Source organism: Rhea pennata, chromosome 1, assembly GCF_028389875.1.
Source record: "Rhea pennata isolate bPtePen1 chromosome 1, bPtePen1.pri, whole genome shotgun sequence".
In the NCBI taxonomy this organism is placed as follows: Eukaryota; Metazoa; Chordata; class Aves; order Rheiformes; family Rheidae; genus Rhea; species Rhea pennata.
Genome location: NC_084663.1, coordinates 102,801,757 through 102,825,239, shown reverse-complemented (window position 1 = coordinate 102,825,239; position 23,483 = coordinate 102,801,757). Strand labels below are relative to the sequence as shown.

The 23,483-nt window shown below is 41.1% G+C and overlaps 1 protein-coding gene across 2 annotated transcripts in view; it reads right to left on the bottom strand.

Moving 5' to 3' along the window:
• The window catches only part of PTGFRN (prostaglandin F2 receptor inhibitor), a 70,945-nt gene that overhangs the window by 32,513 nt on the left and 14,949 nt on the right, over positions 1 to 23,483 (bottom strand). For both annotated transcript variants that reach the window (XM_062597356.1, XM_062597363.1), the window contains exons 2-4: positions 8,952 to 9,317; positions 7,706 to 8,125; positions 3,892 to 4,275 (exon numbers count right to left, since the gene is read on the bottom strand). In XM_062597356.1, the coding sequence (XP_062453340.1) occupies positions 3,892 to 4,275; positions 7,706 to 8,125; positions 8,952 to 9,317 (1,170 nt within the window). The remainder of the gene's footprint in view (positions 1 to 3,891; positions 4,276 to 7,705; positions 8,126 to 8,951; positions 9,318 to 23,483) is intronic.

Genomic DNA, 23,483 nt, shown 5'->3' with positions numbered 1-23,483 from the left:
ATCTCCCATCTCGAAATGCCTTCCCCCCTCCCCCCCGCACTTATTGCATTGTCTCTCTATAAAACACACGAACTTAAAAACAAACAAACAAAAAAAATGCAGGGGGTATCAACGCCATCATTGGCACTAGCAACAAGCAGCACCAAAAACATGGCACAGTAAATTCAACAGGTATCATAATAAATATAAAGTTGGTTAACAGTCAAAGATGCATATATCATAAGAGCCTTACAGTTTGAAAGTGAAGTATGTGCTGTACTTGAGGTTGAAATCCCTCAGGCTTCAAAGGGAGTAACTGAAACTTATGGGTTAAAGAAACAGGCTGTTGTATTTCAAGCTGAAACAGCTCATTGTCCAAAGCCCAAAAGTGATAAGGCAGCCAGCGTGACTATTTTTTCCTCAGACTACAGAGATAGTAAAGGAAAAAGATTATGGCAAGAATCCCTCAGCACAAAGGAAATATATGGTTATTTGCTAGTGTAAAAATATTCTTCTGTCTTGCTGTCTACTGTTTTTTGGAACAAAAAAAAAGACTTGCCTTTGGACTAGCCTTTGGCCAATACTCATCACATGGATTTTGTTATAAATGTATTCTGTGCTCTATATTTAATTCTTGCTTTGTTTTACTTGGCATTTTGCCCTCCTAGAAACAATTAACTGAAATTGTAATTGGGACACAGAAGGCAACCCAAAGCTAAAACTAAGACTTAGATCACCAATGAGCTGAGATAATAAAACATCTTAATAGAACTGCTGCGCTAACATGTGTGCACATATACACTTCTGGTCTTCACAGGTGCATAGGGCAGAAACAATTCTATTTAAGCAATGTGGCTGCTGCTACGTCAACTTGAAGAAAAGATCGCTTATCATTAGTATTATGCATGCAGTGTCCTTGCACCTAGCAAGAATGACAGCATTAACCCAGACCAGACACTAGTGTGTCTAAATCACTGGGGTTTTGCAGAATTAGATAACACAGAAGCATGAGCGCGCTATTACCCAAGATCATAGTACGTACTACCAATGATCAAAAGTGTAGATTTTTGCAGATTCTCCATATGGGTAAGGCAAAAGAAAAAAAAAAATACACACAATTCCTCCTCCGCAGCCAAGTCATAGATTAATAATGGAGGCCATAACCCACATTTGGTATAAGTAAATCCTCAAGATCCTACAACTACAGCACTCTTTATGTGTCATTCACAAAAGATTACAGTGTTCTCCAAGCCCTCATGACAGATTGCTCGGTCACCACAGTTCTCTTCTCGTTCCCTCTTCCTCTCCCACCTCAAAAGGCAAAAGCATTCAAGACTAGTAAGTATCTTCACAGCTGCAAAAACTATGAAAGAAGAAACTCTTCTTAGGAAGGGAACACAAGTAGTAAAGAGCTGAAAGAAACTGGAGTTTTTACTGAAGGTGTGTGGGGGGAGGTTGTTTGCGGGCTTTTTTTTTTTTTCTTTTTTGAAAGGAAGAACCACTAAGAGAATGAGTTTCGACTTTGACAGCACCACTTTAGATAGATGCTTCACTGTGACAGGCACTCAGAGGATTTAGAAAGAATAAAAGACTGGCTGGATAAAACCTCATTCCTCCACTCTGTCAACCATCAAAGAACAGCCTCACTGACAGCTCAATGACTTAATACCACAGTAGCTCTTAATTTCCATTAAGGAGGAGGGACGTGGATTCTTCCACTTTCCCTTGCCCTAGCAACCAAGTATCTGTTGAAAAGATTTTATCCTTTCTTATCCCCAAATAAGTCTTAACTGTAACAAAAAGAGTAAGGAATATTCCAGCAATACAAGAGTGTACAAGCATGCACCTGTGCATGCACATTCTGTGTACAAGCATGCACCTGTGCATGCACAAGTGCTTCTGGAGGAGGAACAGGGGCCACTCAAAAGTGAATATATAATTTGAATGGCTGAATAAGGACTAGAAATGAAGACAGTTATCACTTGTGTACTACTTCTAGCACACATCACAGGCATATTTAAAATGGCCAAGGCTCTCAATGCTCTGCACTTTGTCTCTTCACAATGCTAAATGCAAAAAATAGTTATTGTCACTGAGATTCAACCTGGTGACAGAGCCATTTATTTCTGAAAAACAGGCTTCAGAGTTGTCTTTCTATACACTGTCCTCATTCTGTACTTTGACCTTTGACGAAATCTGTCTCTGTAATAAGACAGGACCATTGGTCTCTGTTTACAAGAAGATCTGACATCAAGGTACATCTATAGGGTTTAGGCCAAAGTACTCACATCCAGTCAAAACTGGGAACAAGCAGAGAGCACCACATTTCTGCCTGTTTTCTTGTGGTTCACATCTATGTTCATTCATGCTTCCAACACAAGCAATACTTTGTTAATTTTAGCAGGGAGCAGAAAGGTGGAAATACCTTACTTAGCGTGTTCTGTAGAACCATCAGGAGTTTTATTTGTTGCTCCTAAGTTGAAGGAGTTCTTTTTTCTCCAAGATTAAATAGAGAGATAGGACATGCAGGCTAACACATAATATCTAAAACCATCCCTAAAAAGGCAAGCTTTTTAGAAGTTTTGCCTTGGTTTAGTTTTCATTATTGCTCCCAATAACTTTGCTTCTAAGGATATTTGCATAAAGACAGCTCTCCAAAGCTTAAGAGTTCAGCTAGGGTAATGAATGCAAAAAGCTTCACAATCTTCAATAAGCATATGACAATGGATCTCAAACAGATTCATCTCTTTGAAAGAGGGTGTAGGGAAAGATGCTGTTAGCCTGCCTTTGTAGGCCAGATAGACCAGATAAGCCTGCTAAAACCTGCAAAACCTTCTGCTCCTCATTCACAATCTTGTCCAAACACCAATCTCTACATCAAAATTCAAGAACTCAATATACAACAATTGTTAAACTCAACCCCCCTCTCAACCTGACCTTTGCAGTAAGTTTGGATGTTAATAGTGTTAGAGAAGTATAATGGGGAAACATACTAAGAAGATTTGGGAGAGAATAAAGAGATCCAGTTACTGTTTAAGTAGATTTTTTTTCCATTAGTGAAGTTACTGCAAAAATATTGCAGGCCTTAGAAGCAAGTGTTTAGTTCAAATGCGCATGTAATCGTTTGCATGTCCAAAATCCACTCATTTCTAGAATTAAACAATCAAAACACATTACAAAAATAAAACTGAGTTGAAAGCTAAATGCTGCAGGAAAAAACATATTAATGGTCACTCTGCTAATCAGCACTTCCTGCCTTAAATTAGCAGCTAGCTAGATCTTTCAGCCATACTACTAAGCAGCTATGCTACATGATCTCCTAAAATGGATTTGTTTACACTGAGGAAGGAGAATAAAGCAGTGCTATCCTAAATCCATCTGCAATCTGTGGTCTCTCTAGCATAAAAAAAAAAAACACCCCCAAAACACACACAACTTGAAAAGTTTGAGTTCACTATGAAGTTTGCACTATAAATAATCATTGTGGTATATAATTCACACACACACACACAAAGGAAACTATTTGATATCACTGTGTTCAGAGCTGAGAGAGAATGCAGATTGATGGATCAGAGCCCCGCTGACAGTAAACGAGGGATGAAAGGAGACAACATGATACTGGGGGCAGCTTCAGCCTCCACAGACTAGGGAGGCCCATTGGTAATATTTCTCATTTGCAGATTGTTCAGTGACACGAGAAAGCGGAGTGCAGGGGTAGGACATGCATTAAGAGATCCAAAATACCCACAATATAGATCAGTATTTTTATACATGAGGGGGAGATACTCTACATAGAGATGATACATAGATGCTTGCAAATGAGATAGAAACTTGTCCAGAAGTGACCCTGCAAGGTCCTTTCCCTTTTCTGATGGAACTGGTATGTTATCCATTATGAGCAGAACTACTCACCTAATGCTGTCACCACAACACTGACTGGTGCAGACATTCTCTCCCCCACCTTATGCCAGGTCCCATTGTGCAGTGGTACCCAAACAGCTGCTTGGCAGAAGTAGTAGCCAGAGTCCTCCACATCCACATCACGCACCAGCAGGCGATAGGAGTTTCTATCTACGCGGCTCAGACTGATGAAGGTCGAGTCACTGACAACAGAATCATGGTCCATACTCAGCAAAATTTGAGCATCTGAGAAGGTACCATCGGGAGATGCAGTGAAATACCACATCACCTCAGCTTGGAAAATACCACTCCTGTCTGTTGTGATGTTACACGTAAGATCCAGGGAGTCTCTTTCAATCATAGACACATTTCTTGTCGAGACGAGCACATCTAGGGCTTAAAAAAGAAGGAGACAAAAATCCAAACAAAACTTTAAAAAATATGTAATTTGTGGTTTTGTTTTTTAATTCAAGAGTCTACTATAGGTTATCACACACTTCACATTCTATTACAGAAACTTCTGAACTGAAGTAGTTCAGTAGCTCAGCAGCCCTACTTCCACAAGCTTCCCCAGCTACAGAGCTACCAAATTGCCTTGATCGACTACAAAAGTATGCTTTAGCATTCAAGCAAGGGATATGTGATGGCAGGAGCAGGGTGGGAAGAAAAAGAACAGTTTTTATAAGTCCAAAACAGCTGATTCAGGATCACCTGGGAAGGTTTTGTCCCAGTCAAACTGCACACCACCTACCCACAGCACAAAAACAAGTATAGGATTTCCCATTCTCACAGGAGGGTCAAGGTGTTACCATACTACTCTCAGCCCTCCACTGAAACCACTAGGAGCTACATTAGAGCTCAATTTGGTTTCTGATAAAATATTTTTGAGCTCCTCTAACAGAAGAAAGAAACATGATTTAGATGAGAAGCAGCCATGGCCATGTTTTGAACTCCTGACTGACTGCAAAGATGCGGCAGAAATGGAAGCAAACAGCAGGCAACAATAACTCTTTACACAGCTCTAAGTCCTTCGCTTACATGCATTAGAGAGACTTTGCAGCAATAAAAACTCCTCTTCTGGCCGATGACTATTTTTAATACGCATAGTACATATGACCACAGCCAATATTCAACCAGAACTTTCTGCATTCTGTAAGTTAGCAGGCTGTCAGTCGTTAGTTAATAAATAAATGTTGTCATCAGATGGCAAGGGGACTTTAGGATCAAAGTGTCAAGGCCAGCACCAGAAAAGCCTGCCTAACTCAGTGGTCAGAGATGAACCAAGAGCGCTGCTTATACAGTTTGCAAACCTCAGCACAAATCATACTCCAAGTTATGTGGTCACCAATGCCTTCGCCTGCTCATTTTGTCATCCTAAATATTAGGTTTGGATCTCAGTGTAGCACCAACTGTTTCCACAGTGCATAATGCACTTAAGAGTCACCGTTAAAGCCAGTGGAGAGGCTGTTTTGGCACTTCTGTGACCAACACAAGAAAGAATACAAACTCCCTCCTTAAACAGGCAGCTGTGCCTGGGAGGCAGAGCAGCAACTTTGTGTAAAACCATGTCCTAGTGTATAATATATACCCACCTGTAAGAGCTTTCTAGAACTATCATCAAGAATGAGACAAAATCTATAAAAGCCAGAGCCAGACTGAGATTCTGACTGGCCACAATCACTGCCAAAAAAAAACAAGCAGTACTCCTCTTGCTGCTTCCTAGCAGCGAGGGTGCACAGCAGTCACACTGAGCAAAGCTTGGCAAGCCCACCAAAGAGGTAAAGCCAGGTGCCCCCACTGGGATTTTCCCCAATGCTCTTGTCATAGGATTGCATTCAGGAGAAAGGCCTAGGTAATTCAGACTAATGCCAGAATACAAAACAAGACTCATTCGCAAGGTTAAGAGTAGCACTACCCCAAGGTCTTCATTCACTAGTGACAGACACTCAGAGCCTGGCAGTATAACCAGAGAAGCACTCCAGAGTTTAGCCAAGGCTACTTTTTCTTTTATAGAAGTGTCTGAAGGCCACATCTAGTGTTGCATCGCTGTTGTACACAGCACTATTAAAAGCATATAGAAGTGCAAAGTCAGGCCCAGAGATGTTATAATTTAAGGTGATTAAAGTGATGGGCAAGCAGAAAGAAAACGGAACCCTCCCTCCCTTCCCCCCCCAACACAAAGAGTGGGGTTTTTTTTTCCAGTAGTGCTACCAACACAGGAATCCGTGACTTTTTCTTCTTTTTCAACACACACACACTTTGGATACATTAATTCACCTTTGATTATTTATCTGTTGATTTTATTTATGCAAATTCAACCCCACAGTTTACAGCAGGGGAGAACAAGAGAAGCGCAGTACCCAGTCTGGCATTCACAACTCAAGTTCACCTTAGTATGCAGATGCTGCTCACAGAGACTTCAGATGCTCTTCAGATGCTAGCACAAGATGCTCTGCACGTCATGTTATAGGCCATGCATGAAACAAATTGCACATCATTTTGTGGGAGAAAACCATTTAGTGCAAGTTTAGCCAAAGCTTTCAGCCCCTGACAAACTTGCAGTGCTGTCAAAGACAGATTCTGTCAGGCACTGCTACCGGTCCTGGCCTTTCTCAGCCTGTCCTCAGCCACCAATTTAACCTCACCTACTTAAAACAATTTCTCCAGAAGCATGACAAAACAGAGGATTACAGCTCTTAATTAGCAACCCCTGTCTCCATAGGGAGCACGTGCAAGCTTTACTGTGCAACAGACATCCTGAGAAAGGTGGGGCAAATCGGTGCCATCAGATTTCACAAGCCAAACACCAACAGGACACTAACACTACATCTAAATGAGATGGCCAAAACCAGCAGTTCTGGGTCCTCCCGTAGTGATTAAAGGATTTTAAATGGCAGATACCATCACTGTCCAAACTCTTCCTAAAATACAGCCATAATCTCTTATTTCTGATGGCTCACCATTGCCTATTTTTCTATCTATTGAGTGATGAAACACACCACCCCCTGTTTTCCCTCCAACTAGCAGTATCAATGCTAATGCAGTTAAGTGCTCAGTGCATTTACTGAAACTATGGGCAGGGATATTCAAATATCCTCAGTACAGCACCCCCTGTATTTTTGTCTCATAAACACCTGCAGTCTACTGCTCCTTAGAAACACAATAAGGTATTTAACAGAACCATTACTATCCTAGACCTCTGCCAAAACAGTGGAGCAATCAGTCCAGTGCTCCAGTGACACTGTTAGAAATCACTGGACAGTACTGGATCATTTGTCCTTTGAAATCATCACTTCCTTCCTCTCCCCCCCCTCCCCCCATCTTTCTAAGCTATTTTAACACATAACATACAGAATAGCTTCACACCTATCACTGAACCACAAGGCACTTTGTTGGGGGGCAGAATTTAGCTGTTTAGAGCTATGGAACAACCTTAAATCAATGAGAGCGCAGAGAGGTAAGTCTAGAAGGCTCAGAGGAAAATACCATGCTGTTTACAAAATACAGAAACCAGAGGTCATCAGAAGTGATCTAAACATGAGGTAGAAATCTTTGTCTAGGAATCTAAGTCATTCCAGTCAATTCCTCCACATCATCATCCCCATTTCCCCCAAAATAAGAGCTTGCAAAATCATGACAAGAACTTGTCACTAATTCAAGGATAAACACTCCAGACACCTTCCAGGAGAATTAGACTACCGTTTGTGAATCCTCATTTGGTTCAGCTTACCCAATTTCTACTCTCTAAATATCACAGCCTGGACACAACACAGGTGTAAGCTACAAACTTTGACACCCCAGCCAGCCTGCCATTGGTAATACTCACCAGTTTGTTGGATTGCCACACTCGCTATCTCCACACTCTTCTCCTGAATCTTCTGCCATGAGCTATCTGCCCCTCTCACCCACTCGCTCACAAGACACCTGTAGGCACCTCCATCCACTGGCAAGGCCTGGGACACAGATAATCGATACGTGTCATTTGCTCCTGTGTCCAAACGGATATCTCCATTACGGTAACGTTCTTCATAGCCAGGACCAGGCTGGAACTTGCCCTCATGCGTCAAAGAGAGAATGTCCTGCCAAGTTGCTCCACTTTTGATCTGCCAAGTCACATGCAGGTGAGTATGCTCTGAGGAGGTGGTGACTGCTGAGCAGCGCAACTTGAAGGATTCACCCTCAGATAGCTTGAGAGACGTTGAGGAACGGGCTTTTGTCCCACTCACCACTAAGCCATCAGAAATCACTATTTGAAAAGAAAAAAAAAGAAAACAGAAACACACAAGTATCATAAAACAGGAGCAAGGAGAGCAGGGAACACCTATGCTGACTGGTTCAGCTCGCAGGTATTAAAACACCACAGATCATCACCTAGACTATCATTTCTTCTTCCATACAGCAGCATTCCAGGAACAAGAAAATTCAGCTAAAAATTCATTAAAGGAAGCACCCCACTTTAGACAAGTCAAGACAAGCATTCAACTTCATTCACCCTTCCCCTCACTTCAATTTCTCATCTAAGTAACATCATTCTGACTGTTCCCATTTAGAACCATTTTGATTTTCATGGTAATAAGAGTCTCCTGAATTACTACTGAAAAACCCTAAATGAGAGCGCAGAGCCAGAACAAAACTGCAGGAATAACATGCTGCAGGGGAAAAGGAAGATTACTTCCTTCATAGAGAGAGATACCTAAATGACACTATAAATAAAAAAGAGAAGGCAGGTTGTGTTTTGTACCTAAAGTTAGCCTCTCTACCCAGAGGCTTACTGAGATTAAATATTCACTGACATCTTCAGAAAACCCACTGCTTAGTTTTCCCATTCATATTTACATATTTGCTAGAAAGAAAAAAGTACAGTGGCATTTAGAGTAACAACCTCCCATCACTTCATCTCACTTCCCTCTGTTGCTATCATACTTCCTAATTTGGGATTTTGGTACTAAGAAAATTAAACAGTAACAAGAAGAAAAACAGAATGCTTATGAGCAACAGAAATTCAACATGAGATGTACATGAAAATCAGTGTCAAGAACAAATTTAGAGCACACCTCACTCTTCAGAAATACCTTTCACTTGGACCTCAGCATCATAATTTCCCTGAACAGTGGCATCAGTGCTGGGTGTGGTGCATTTGTATTTCCCTTGATCGGTCGGCTGGATGTTTCTAATCACAAGTTCCACAGCATCATTGCTGCTCCGTCTCAGTTTGATATCCTCTCGGCCCACACGTTTTTGAAACTCCTCAGAGGTGAACGTAGAATCCCACGTACTCACAATCCGCATGAAGTCAGTCTCCCGGGAGAATTCCCAGTCAAAGTTCTGTTCACTGGGCCCATCATAGTCACTAACACTGCAAGGGATCACCACTTCCGTGCCCACAACTCGAATAAGAGGACCTTTCGGCACTCTCACAACACGTCCTCTGCAGAAAGCTGAGTAGAAGAATTAAGGAAAAAAGAGAGCAGAAAGTTAACAAAGGAATTACTGGGCTGTGTTGTTCACCTGAAAACTTTGACAGAAAAAAAAATCAGGTTGTCCACCCCACCCTGCAGAAAGCTAGAACAGGGAAAAGCAATCCTATTAACATCTCACTGAAGCAAAAGCCTATAAACATACCATTTTTAGTGTGGCCAATCCGTGTTTCATTATTCATTTTGTAATGTGTTAGGTAAAGAAATGCAAATATATCAAAAACAATGGAAAGACAAATGTAGAGAGAAAAAAAAAGTGGAGAACTAGCTACAGATCAATTGGACAGTGTTCTCTCCACTAAAAAGACCAAATGCTATGTAAGACACAAACAACGTTAATTAGAATATGCTCTCACTGAAAACTGCTAATTTAGTATATTTAAAACTTTTCTGCTGACATCAGTGGAGGGTTCAAAGTAGGAAATTCTAAATTTCCTCTTGCTGGAGGGCCATAAAGTGGTAAGCTATTCTCCATAAAACAAGTACAGTCACCTCCACCTTAAAAGGATCATAGCTTTTCTAACCCAGGTGAGCTTCCCTGCCTTCCTAAATGATTTCAGAGAAAGAAGATTTCAACAGACATTGTTTGGTTCAACTGTACTTCCACAATCACTCCTGTTTCCAGCACACACTTCATCTTTGATGGAAGTCCCAAAACATGTTGGCCCAACAGAGAAACATTAGCCACTGTGAAACACTACCACTACAACAGTCAGCTGCTGACAACTTTACATTCACTCCCATAATCTAGTCAAAGAAAGTGATCACTGTTAGTCATACAGCCAAGGAGCCAAAAAAAACTTCAGGATCCAAACTGAAAATTAGTCCATTTCCAGCACTTGGATTTCCACAGTAACTGCTAGCCATACCCTCAATTTTCTCTAAGAACTGCCATAGGACAATGGTGTCCTACTTTCCCACATCAGAAGACTGGGCACGAACAAAATTCAGGTATACATCCAGTTGCTGACAAACAATACAAATAACCCTAGAGCCTACCTTTTCAAAAAAAAAAAAAAAAAAAAAAAAAAAAAAAAAAAAAAAGACATTCAAATACTGAATAGGAAGAAATTACCTCATTACCACCTATGGTTAATGTGCTATGGTTAGCACAGAAGGGTTGTTTCTTTGCTAGATCAGCACATAGTAATACATAAAAGACTAATATTGCATCAAGAGTATTGTACTGAAGGCAAGGCACTTGGAGTTATGCAGAGCAGAAGACAACTGTGTTCAGCTCAAGTTTTCTGGGATCGCCTCACTAGAGAGACAGAGAGACAGAGAGACAGAAGGACAACTGCGGTCCTCTGCAGAAGCTGGCAAGGCAACACATTACAGTCCAGTCAAAAGTGCAAACCACTTAAAACTAGCCTGAGAATCTGACAAAGACACAGAGGAAGACTTTTCTTGTGTAATTTGGCTCTATAGCCCAAAGAATAATCTCAGTACATGGATTTTGGCAGGTTCTAAATTCCCAGAAGAGCAAACAGTTTTGATTCCTACTCCCAACAAAAAAACCTTTTCAGCAGGAGAGGTCCTACCTAAGTTCAGCCTCCAAACACTAACTACAAACACAAACCTACTGTACCCCCTCAGCTCCAATCCAAATGAAAATATTTCAGCAGCATGGGAAAACAGTAGAAACCCAAACACAGAAGGATAGATCTTCCTAAAACCAAGCAGACTGCTATAAATAAATACAAAGCAAGATCAGATGGAAGTAAAGGATGATGAGGGAGAGCTGAATTTAAACAAACCAAACAACCCACAACTGCTCTCATTTACCAACCACATTGGAAAAGCCACCAGCTATGACTCTGAACACCAATATGCTTGCTGAACCTTCTCTTCCTATCAAGTCTCACTGTATAGATTAAGACTCCATTCACTGGCACAGCACCATCGTGCCATTAAGTACCCAAAGAAATTACAGTTACGTAGAGGAAACCATTCATTGGGGAACTTGTCATGAAGTATAGCTTGAGCCCTCCTGAATAGCTTGGAGGAGGGATGCATTAAAGACTGAAGGTCTCCTGAGGGCATTTAGAACTGAAAGAGTTGATGAGCACACTGAGCATAACTAGAAAAAAAAAAAATCTTTGATCCCCAGTTACAGGCAGTAAAGTTTGCATTCCACTTCAGCAAACAGCAGGACCAAGGACTGACTGTCTTTACCACCCTAGTGCTGAACTCCCAGTATGATCTTTGCTTTGTAGGGTGTTCATGCACACAAGCTCACTCATACTAGTTTAGTTTCCTCCTATGACCTGAGTTCAGTATTGGTGCTCTACTAAACTTATTTTAAAACTAATCCAGCCTAACCTCCTATCCCTTTTGTTCCCCTCACTTTTTTTTTTTAAGCATAAAAGTACCATAAGTGAAATTAACCCACATAGGAAGACCTGTTATTATTTACTCAATCAAGCGACTGACTAGTCCTAATTAGGAAAATGAACTTCTCTGCATCATACACATGTGAATAGGATGGGAGAGAAAACACTACTGCCTCTGCCATTAAGGACATCTCTCTAAACACAAAATCAAGAAAACCATGCAATTACAACAAATAGAAATTGCTTGGGCGATTTTTGTGTGTGTCCAGCACACACAGGTCTCAAAAGGCCTTAAACTCAAGTGCCATTCAATCCTTCAATTTACCCTCTTATGGAAAGAGATAACAGCAGCAGGTAAGCTTTAAAGCACAGTCTGACAGGCAAAACAGCTTTGGACAAACCAGTGCAAGAAGTCAGCTGAGGATCCTCACTGAGGGCCTTCCTCATAAATGCTGTCTTCTCTTGAAAATACTCTTTTGTGACATTGAAACAAGTAGACAACACTGTTCTGCATGTGTCTTTGGCTGTAGACCCGCATACCGTGCACTGCACTAATCCGATCTAGAGGTGACAAAGGCATGACTAATGTGGCAAGGGCTGCGTATTTGTGCTCAAGATTAACAGCGACAGCTCAGCTTCTCTTTTTTCCAAGGTCACTAAAGACCCTTTGACATTAAAGGAAGGCATAGGTGATCAGCCACTCCAGAAGAAAAGAGTGGCAAAAGGGAAAGATAGGGGTATAGGAGCTCCTCAGCAAATCTGTTCAAAGTCGTTACCCCATGGCTGATCCCCCTCCTCACGGCTGCAAAGCATAGATGATCCCCCTCCTCACGGCAATCTCAAAAGCAGGTAACACTTTCAGCCTTGCAAGACATTGCAAGGAGGGCAGGGGAACAGGGTGCAGGAAGGAAGAGGGACAACTTACAGAAATTTTATAGTTCACACTTTACAAACAAGAACATTCATGACTGCCAAGACGAATGAGGTTTCTCATAAGACAGGCACACACAGACAGCACAGCATGGTGAGAGGATATGAACTTACTGTAGAACATCTCATGCCCACAGGTAAGGGAGTGTACGTACAAGGGCAGATACTCCAAAGATGAGCGAGCTGCTATTCTAGGTGACCTGGGAGGCTCATTATCTAGCAAACAGTGAATTCATGGTTCTCCTTTTTGTCCTGCAGCAGTCAACAGCGAAAGTATCTCTAGCTGCTAAACAAGGTGTTATGTTCTTTGCTGTGCTTGAGGGATTAACACTGCATGTAACTATAGCAGAAGGCACAGAGGTACAGACACTGATCTTGGCAAAGGGTGAGCTCTTTTACTGCAGCAGAGAAATGAGGAGCTTTTACAAATATTTGGTTTTTGTAGTGCCCTGTGTTAGACCCACATACCTTCCTCCCATTTTCCCAGAGTAGTCAAAGTTCAGCTTTCATGATACGGAAGAGACTCACATTCCGCAGATTTATTGGGAGCATTTATTTTCCACAACACTAGTGTATTTCAGCATTAATATAAGGTGACATGCTCTTAATGAACTGACTTGAATCCCATTTAACTGTAAAAACAGACGGAACAGGACAGAACAGTGTATATACTAGTGACAAGAACCAAACATTGACAATATAGTATTTTAGAGACCAGTAAAGGTATTTATTTAGAAAGGACTCAGTAATTGGCTCTGTATCATAAACAGCAATGTTGGACATCAAATCTGTCTGAGCATAAGATTAATTGCTTAAATGCAAAACTTTTATAGATTTACCAGATCACCAGATGAAATTGCAAGGAACTATTTTCTAAAATAAAAGATAATGGAGTCTCTGTAAGAAGGCCAGCACACAAACACACAGGATGGGACTCATTCCTCAGGCTTGTTAGACAGGTGACAGGACTATCAGGGAGCAATGGTGCTTTTACTTGGCTAGGCCAGAAACACCCAAAAAGTAGGGCAACCACAGAGTCTTGGTTGCCATTTATCAAACGTTCGACTAGAGGATTCTCTCTAGGGAGCACATGAAAAGCTTCACCGCAAACACAAAGTCTGGCTCAAAGTAAAGTAATAAACTGGAGTCTGTCATATTAACACAGAGGCAAGATGGTCTAGAAACAGCCTATGCATTTTTAGGCTAGCACTTCTTCTCTAGTGATTAACAGCTGTGCTCATCCATGCAGTACCTAAATTAATTTGTCCCATCATCTAGATGCACCATGTCATTGCTGTCATTAAATCAAAACCTTTCAAAGAGGAGAGCAGGAAATGGAAATGACTGAGTAGATGGGTTGCTAAGTCAATCCAAGTACTTTAAATAGCAACCTGTCATTGTCAGGATAACCAAGAAAGTAAGGCAGCAAAACCAAGTAGGATCTACAGAACAGGTGGTCTGTTTAAACTCTCGATAAGCTGCACAGCTCCTCAAGAAAGAAGAGCTGGTGAGGATTCCTCTTGTGTTAGGCATAGTACTACTGAGGGGGGAAATCTTAGGAGCAGGATTTACACCTATGCATCATTCATGAAAGAAAGAACATGACTGAAGTTATCTGTGGATTCACCGACAAGGCTAAGAAGGTATTCTCATTGCAAAAAAAGCACACTTCTACTTCACTCTTACACATTGTGCTTCCTCCAGCCTGCCCCAGACAGCTCTAATATGAAAACAAGTTCTCTTAGCAGCCTGAAGAATGAAGCTATGTCCATCATACAAAACAAAATGCAATGTGATATGCAGAAGGAAGCCAATTAAAGCTGAAAAGTAAGAGTTGAAGAATGAGTAAATTGGCTCAGACTAAGCACTCTGAATTGCTGTATCAGGAAGAGTGAGAACACCCAGTCCAGCTCCTCAACAAAGGCAGTCACGGGAGGTGTAAGGACAATTTAATTGATGCCTTTCATCCCAGAAGCATCTCAGAGCTTTCCAAAGAAAAGGTTGCTTCATTTGCTAACTAAACATTGCCATGCCTGGAAAGGAAATACAGTAGCCCTTTCAAATTCACAGCAGTTTATGACAAGAAAAAAATAATAATACTGCAACCAACTTTGTAAATGGTGGTAATGATTTTCCCTTCCAAACTTCTTCATTTATTTTCAGTCTAGGCACCACATTGCCACAGCCCCATGTAAATGAGGGGGTTGAGTAGGGTCAGCCCTTCTTGTGTCCCACTGAAGAATCAGGAATGGATTCCCTGCCAGGGAAGCCATGCACTCTGCCTCCTACTTCTAGCAAAATGCCAAAGCTACCACTTCCGTACTGCACTGCTTAACTACAATGTTTGAGATGCATGAAACCATTTTACAGAATGGAGACAGAAAAAAGGATTTGATTTTTTGCATCTTTTTTGATCAACCAAGAAAACACATCCTCACAAATCCCCTTCCCTGTTTTGAAAAAGAGCAGATCGGGCTCCCACTGGGAGGTATTCGGTGACTTTTTCCAATCAGCAGACAGGTGAAGGGACAGACAGCATGTCACACATTCACAGGCTCTTCTCTAGGGAAGAACAGAAGCACAACAGCATGAGAATATAATCCCTGTTTCCAGCCTTCCCCTTTTCCCTGCCTCTCCTCTCAGCTACAACTCTCATTAGGCAGCTCCAAATCAAGAACGTCATATGTGACTGATAGAAAAAGCTATAACAAACATGCCTACAATATGCAAAAACTCCTCAAAATTACTACAAAATGTAGTATTTTTATATAAAGTGATTTTCCTAGAAGTGGCACACCTGCACAAACAGCATGTTGTTTTGAGATTCCCTCCCCTTTTTTTAGTGCAACCAATTAAATTTCCTTTCCCACACTGTGTGCATGTATGTATATATGTATATATAAATAAAATACATGAAAGGAGAAGAAATAGCAAAATTAGGCAGATAAAAAGAAATTTCCTTAAGTACCACTAGAAATTCAGCTAACTATTGAAATTCCTTTGCTGGTTTTAAAAAGAAAAAAAAAATTCATTAAGTGAGATCTCTTACCATTCCTGCATAATGTGCCAGCACCATACTCCTCTCCTCAATGCAGAAAATACACAGTAGGAGTTGGGATCTATTCTAGATAAAATTACAGGCTCTCACTACTCTTTCCAAATTACAAAATTTAGATTGCCAGAATAAGCAGAAGCAACTGGCACCTCACCACCAGTCTGCCCCATAGGGAGAGAACAAGGTCCGTTGAAAGAGCCCAGTCTGATTCCTTGTGTCTAAACTGTGATCCTTATACTAGCACTTGGGTACTGAAAGCACACAGGGCTCCATACCCTACAAACTGACAGCACTATTATACCTCCCCAACTGCAATACTCTACCTAAACAGCTACTAGCAGAATTTTATGGCTTGAAAGATCTGCAGCATATCATCTCAAGGTATCAGTGAAGAGCAAATGAAAGAGTTCACAAGAGAGACATTTACATTGTTCTTTCCCAGGCGGCTGGGGTTCTTTTTTTAGATAATGTAGAGCTCTTATCAAAAGGAATTAGCCTGGGTGTAATTGCTTAAAACCCATTATCTCTATCAGGATGAAGAAACACATACTGCATCTTAAGTGAAGCCTCAGAAATGCTATCGAACTGCAATCCTGCTGGATTGCTCTAATCTCCATGCCATCTAAGAGATCTCAGAAAGGCCAGGTCTCTAGCACTGGGTAAAAAAGTTAATACCCCTCCAGTAGAACTCCATCAACACCTGGTGGATTAAGATCCATGTGAAAGGATTAAAACAACATATTTTAAGCACAGTAACGACCTGCTGTTCTGTCTTCCCACTCACATCCCTCCAAGAAAAGGCATTTCAAATGCACCTATACTAACCAGAAGGACACAATTACTAGGACAATTCCCAGCTCTGCTATGGTGCAGCCCTCCATTTGCAAGAGTCAACCTGCACCACTGTGTTAGGTGTTTGCCACCTTAGCTGGCTAGTTACCTAGGCTCTGTCATCCATGGAGAGAAGCTCTCAAAAACTTCTCTCCAACTGCTGTCTATAGTTAGAGCTGAGGGAAGCAAGTCAGCTAAGCTCAGGTCAAAAAGTGATTAGATTCCAGCATGCCCTCCCCACTTAAAAACAAAACCAAACAACAAGACACCACCACCCCACACAGCAAGTTCTGCAGAACACAGAATCAGCACAGTGGGCCAGAGGAACATCTGGTGAGACAGTCCTGATCTGTTCTGCCCACCATACCACAAGTGTCCAAATGTTACTGTGGACAAACACAGTAACTTGCAAGTTCAAGATCTGTTACAAGCATTTGGAAGGCCTTGTCATCTAAAAAGCCAAGGATGGTAAGAAAACACTATTTCACCATACTAAGTACACTAGATCTGACTTAGTCTGATGACTGGCCACAAAGGTCTATTCCGGAAAGCCTTCACTAAAACTGTCTCACAAGAAGAAAGGCTGCCTCCTCCTGCCATGACTCCCTGTTAAGACAACTGCAACAGGTAGAACTGCCTTCCTTGCTACATACTCAGAGGACCTCTGGGCTATGAGGAGTGAAGCATCTTACTCCTTACCCCTACAGCTCCACTCTTTTGAAAAGCATCCTACCAGCACCTTTTTCCACCCAAGCAGACAACCCATTTTCTCTAGAAGCCAAAAGGAGCTACAAGAATTTGCCATAACTGCTTCTGTGACTACTACTGCTGTGACCCAAGGAGAAGAGGCCAGTAAACTGAAGTGGAAGCTTGTAAGGCAGAAGAGAGGCTGCATATGCAGTATCAAATAAACACAGCTTAAAATATTGTATCACTGGCTGCTGACATCTGAAGTCCCTCAGTGCAGGGCTGCTTTCCAGGCACAGGAGTAGGTATGCCACAGGAAGGCAGAGCAAGGTAGAAGTAGCTTACTGCAGGTTGCAGAGAGAGAAGAACCCAATCAGCTTTGCTGCACAAAGCAGAAGGCTAGTTCAAACTGGCCCTCAGTGCTGTGGCACTGCAGGCTTGTGGTCCAAAGAGAAGAAGCATCCAGCAGGCTGTGATAATACTAAAAATTGTGTTTTAGACTCCTCTGGATGTCAAAAACAATTCTTTATCATATGTGATCTCCACTTCCTTTCCCTACCACTGACTAACAGCTGAAGATAACAGGCTGTACATAAAAAAAAACTATTTGTAATAAGTCTCCAAAATGCAGCTGGGCCCAAAGTGGAAGACAGAGGAAAAAATATATTAAGAAAAAGATGGGAAGACCTGCCCCTGCTCATGATCTTCACTTATTTTCCTCCAAATATTCTCCATTTTTACCCTATTCTACCAAAACAGCCTGTTTAGGTTACTTGGTGACATCTAACCCAAAAAGCCCAGGGACTCTGAAAACTGATATTTAGACAGCCACATAAGACAGGTAATTTTCTGTTGCTCTGCCTTAGAAGCAATTTGTGTTCCAAGGAGAGGTTCAATATGTTCCATTCTAAGAAAAAGAAGTTGACAAAGCAGTAAAACAGCCCACAATTCATAAAGCTGAAGAGCTAGCACAGTTGGAAGCAAGGTTGCAAAAATTCGCAGAAATGCTTGTTCAGAAATCTCTCCCCATTCCTGTTGCAGGGAGGAAGAGCACAGGAAAAAAATTGTGACACTAATTCCAACTCAAGAGGAATATATAATTTTACGAACAGTAAAAAGTCCTCAAACTGGAATACACATAATTAAAATGAGTGCTGTTCTTCTATAACATCATTTACTTGCAGTTATCTGTTATCTTAGATCTTTCCCTAAGCAGTTAGAACTGAGTAGAGCAGTCCAAACGCATTTGCTCTGCACTGTAATTTCCTCTGGGCAGAGACTAATCATTTTCTTTGCTCTGTGTGGAATGGAGCACATCTCTAGTATTAAACCGAGCTTTCTTTGGATTAAATTTGAGAAAACATAGAAATTATCTCTACTAGTATGATTATCTGTAATAAGTAAAATTCATACACTAATAAAACCCAAGACAAGATTATATTAAACTATTAAAAGTTGATACATTTTTCAACCAGTATGATTTTAAACAGGATAACACCTAGTAGAGCTGAGAAAGTAACTTTAGCTGTAAAGCTAGAAAAAAGTAATTTTGTTCAAAGGCTTAAGAAATGTCTGTATAGCAATATCTATATGCCTCATAAATTTGTAGCTTCACCAAAAGATTCATGTAAGAGGAAAAAAAACAACTTAGAACACTCCCTCCTCCTCTCAAAAAAAAAAAAAATCTATTATTGTTTTCCCCTTCTCTTCCCAGTGCAGAATGTATTAATTTTTTTGTTGTGAAATGACCATTCATTTTCAATTTTATCTTTAATGTTAGGTAACATCCAAAACCACATAGCCATTCAAAATACAGAAATGCTCAATGCAACATGAAGCCTTTTACTTTGTATTGGTCATTAAACACACACATACGCACCAAGCTATTATTTACCTGCTCAGATTTCATGGTTCTGGTCCATCCCAAACCCCGTCCCTACAGAAAGTCTGTCTAAATCCAATTTAAGTTTAAACTGGATTGGCAGACATCACCCACAAACAAAAGCCACACTTTCTTAATTCAGACATGATTAATCTTATCCCCTACTTCCCCAAAATTGCTTTTTGAAGATCACCTCCAATTTCGGTAGATACAGACTAAATTTCTAGCAACCTTTCCATTGGAGAAGTCATCACGTAGGCTTTAAAACCAGTAACAGAGCCAAGCCCCACTACAGCAGCCACAACACTGACAACCTAACACACACCAGGCTCTTAGGCTCTCCGATTGGTGTGGGATCCTAAAGGGCACCTTCGCTCTGTTTGCATCTGCTGCTGTGAGACATTACAGAAGGAGGTGGCTGGGCAGCAAGGCTGCTGGAATGGCTGCAAAAGGCAACATATGGCACTGGAACACCTTGGCTCCATGCTTGACAATAGATTTGCAGCCACTGGAGCGAGGGATCCCAGTGTTTAGAGAGTAATCCTTTTTGTCTGCAATTTAATTATCTAATGGCTCATCTTCAACATAAATTATCTGCAAATAAGAGGTCACATTAAACACATGAACAACAAATGCACACAAAACAGGTTTTATGGCATGGGTACAAGCGCCCCTACCTTGTCAACATGTGCCATTAAGTGCAGTAGCACAGCTATTGGCAGCCATTCTGCTGCAGAAGATATACCCAGATCAACTGATTTGACCAAACTCATGAAGTAGAAGAGGAGCAGTTAGGAATAGATGATAGGCATTCCTGCATTCAAGCTTACTGCTCATTTCACTGTATCACAGTTTCTTCATATAAAAGAAGAAAAAAAGATATACAACTAGGCAAATAAGACATAAGAAAATGTGTAGAAAACAGCTTTTGTCCTAACAAACCGTGCCCCTGAAAGTTGGGAGCTCAAAGGCACCTATACCATCACTGTATCCAGGAAGCAGCAAATTGCTTTCTGCAACCAATGTTTTCCAACCCCTTCTCTCAAAACCCATAGATCCAATTAGCACTCAAAAGCCAATTCCAGGTCATGCAGAGTAAGACTGTTTAGTATGCTAATGTCTGCAGAGTCTGCATGTCAGGAGCACAGATATTTTTCTCCTAGGCAAGAAGGAATTGCACACATGCACAGGCATAGAATATGATTTAAGACATACCAGGGCTCCTCTTTTTTCAATACAAGATTTATATAACCAATTCTGTAATTGAGAACAGGAGTGCAAGGTATTTACAGTAAAAGCTCAGTAGTAACAAGGACTCTCTGCTATGATACTGACAGTGAGAAACCTCTGAAAAAAAGATTTTTAATCTCATCTGTGGCATAAGAAAACTGGATATGTAAAGTTAGGCTCTTGCAAACACAAAAGGGGTGGTGAAGGGAAGGGGAGTGCTTAGGTAAGAATAGGAGAGGTTAGGCACATAGAAGAGCATCTAGAAAATGCACAAGGATTCAGGTCAAAGTTCTTAGGGAGATGCGTGCAATCCCAGCATGGAACATCAAACAAAATCAACTACAGATGTGTCTGTAAAGTAACCGGCTTTAAACCAGCTATGCTGCAGCATTCTTCATTATTCGCAATGGGCTTATAAACAAGAATCAACATGGACAGATACAAGTTCCAGAGATATAGGAAAAAAAGTTCCACAAAACAACGTAAGTTACCTGTATTATAACTACTGAAAACTGAGAATGAGACAGTCAATCAGTAGACAGATCTCAAGACAGCCATCTTATTTACTTCACTGATGTTTAAAGAGCAAAAAAGCTAATATTCCATCATGGGTGAATTTGTGACACTGGTGCAACTGTATGCTTTAGCCACAGACAAAAAGGAAAGGCTGCGGAGAGCAAACCAGTTGGTGCTGAGGCTCCAGGAACCACAGTACTCAAGGTTGGAGCAGGGAGGGGGGTGTGCACCTTGGACTAGCTCTAGTGCCATAGAGCAAAGACCCCAAAGAAACTGAAGCACTGCAGGTATGCCCCTAGAGAGAAAAATTTGGTTGTTTTATTCGGAGCGAATCGTAACCGCACACTCCAAGGCTGCTTTTCAGTAAAAAGCAGTACATAGAAAGTGGAATGAGGAGATTCACCTCAAAAATTCAATCCTGACCACAATAAAAATGGTAATAAAGATGCACCCTGCCTGCTCATAAAGGATACCTGAAGGGCTGTTCAGATTTAACTCTAGAACTTTAAGTCAGAAAAATATTTCTACCTTAAATCACAAATATAAATTAAGCCATGCCCACCTGATATAAGAAATCCAACCACTCTCTGCAGTGATGGCTAACTCAGCTCAAGAAATTCCATGGCCAAAACTTTCAAAAATCTGAGTGGAAAACTTGCTAGCAATCGATGCCTACTAGCACCTGAAGGCAAATTAACTGTGTAATTAACTGCCTCTGTCCTGAATTACACCTCTAGGAGGCTGCTTTGACACTTGAAAGGAAATTGCATTGTGCGAGGCTGCTATTTAACTTAGACTACATAGAAAGAAAAGATGTTCTGGATGGCAGGTGTGCACATGTGGGCAACATCTAAGAGATTCACCTGAACTGCCTCAGGGGAAACTCACACCTGGTACAGTTTTGCCCCCAGTCACCTCATTCCTAGAAACAAGCACCTTTGTACTTGCGCCTTGGTGAGGACGGAACACTGAACTCATGACCAGTTTGCTAGTTAAAGATACAAAAAGGCTCATTTTTTCTTGAAAACCTTCAGCATCAGCTTTCCTGGGAGTCAAAGTCTTTGTAATGTTCCAGCTCACAACCTCAAGCTCTCCATCACCTCTGAAAGTCCTGCCCTGTGTTCAGTGCAGGTACTCTGCTATCTCCAGCAGCAGAATAGCAAGGAGCATCAAATTAGCACTTGGCTGAAGAAGTCCTGCAGTCTTTTCATGTTCCCCATCACAAACTGAAAGTCTTTTCTCCCCTTACAGATTATATGGCAGAAAGTTTTCATCACTACTTGTTTCAATTAACCTGCAGCATTTGCAGTAGTATCTACTTTCTTCTACAGCTACATTGGAAAAACCTGCCTCGTATACACAGTAACACATAGCACTCTTGAATGTCAGATACATTTAAACTTACGGGGAGAATTTTACGCGATTAGACATTTGAGAAAATCCATTTGTGATCATGTGATAAAAGACTGCATCACAATACATTAGTGCCTGGAGTCTTAGAAAAGTTTGGCACTCAGCTATTAACTACTAATTTTTCAGATAAGCATGTTTAAATACACATCTTAAGATGTTTCCTGTTATCCCCACTTTTAAGAAATGTATCTCACAGTTACTGACTCTGCTGCTGCTTTTGTTGGCATGCTGTGCATAGGAAGGTCAACACCATAGGTGATAGAAGAGAAAGTCAACGTGAAGTCAAACAAACTGATATGCACCATCGTCCACAACATTTCAGAAAATGAAACTTCAGAGGTAGCAAAATACAATGCCTGGAAGTCAGCAGACAAATTCTTGGAGGAAAAATTCAAGGTTAAACATGAAGATACCACTTTTAATTTAGGAAGTCTCCAAACTACAGATGGTCATGAGAGCATATACTAGGAAAGTGACATGATGTGCTCATTCATTCCCGAGGTATCTAGTCTTGGTCACTGTCAGAGACAGGACACAAGGCTGAATGGATCTTTGGTCCCAACCTAGCAGCTTGAAGGAAGCATGCTTTGGCCACACCTGCTGCTCAGTTACATCCAGCCTTGTTGACTGGGCTGTGCCCAGGAGTGAGAGAAGAGACAAGAAAAGGAGTGAAAAACAGAACTTTCAAGTAACTCTTAAACTAAGAAGACAGGGAATCTTCTTGGACATAATTCAGGAGAGAGAGAAGTAGGTACAGAACTGACATGAAATTAAAGCAGCAGGAGGAGGAGAAAGATGCATTTTTAAAAAATTAAAAATAAATAAATAGAAGAAACCCAGAGGGAAACAGCTCACTTCTTTTCTGCTCCGATCTCCTTGCAGGACTGTTCTAGGTAACACTAGTTCGTAAGATGTCCTACATGTAAAAGTAGCAGCTGTTTGGATAAAAATCTGAATATCCTGAAATTATTCATTAACTAACACTTATAATCAGCTTACACTGAAACAGTCAGCAGATTGTATTCACCGTAGGCATCCTCACACTTGCTATGTTGAGAACAGTTATGACCCAGAGCATGTTTTATAACAGAGCAAGAGACTACAGCCAAACCCCAGCACAAAGCATGCTAGCCATTTTCAGACTCCAGAACTGGTGCATCTACTTAATGTAAGAGGTTAAAGACAACATTTGCAAGTTCCAAGTACCAGCCACAGACAGCTGCATCAGCAACGGTGCAGGGTGGACTCTT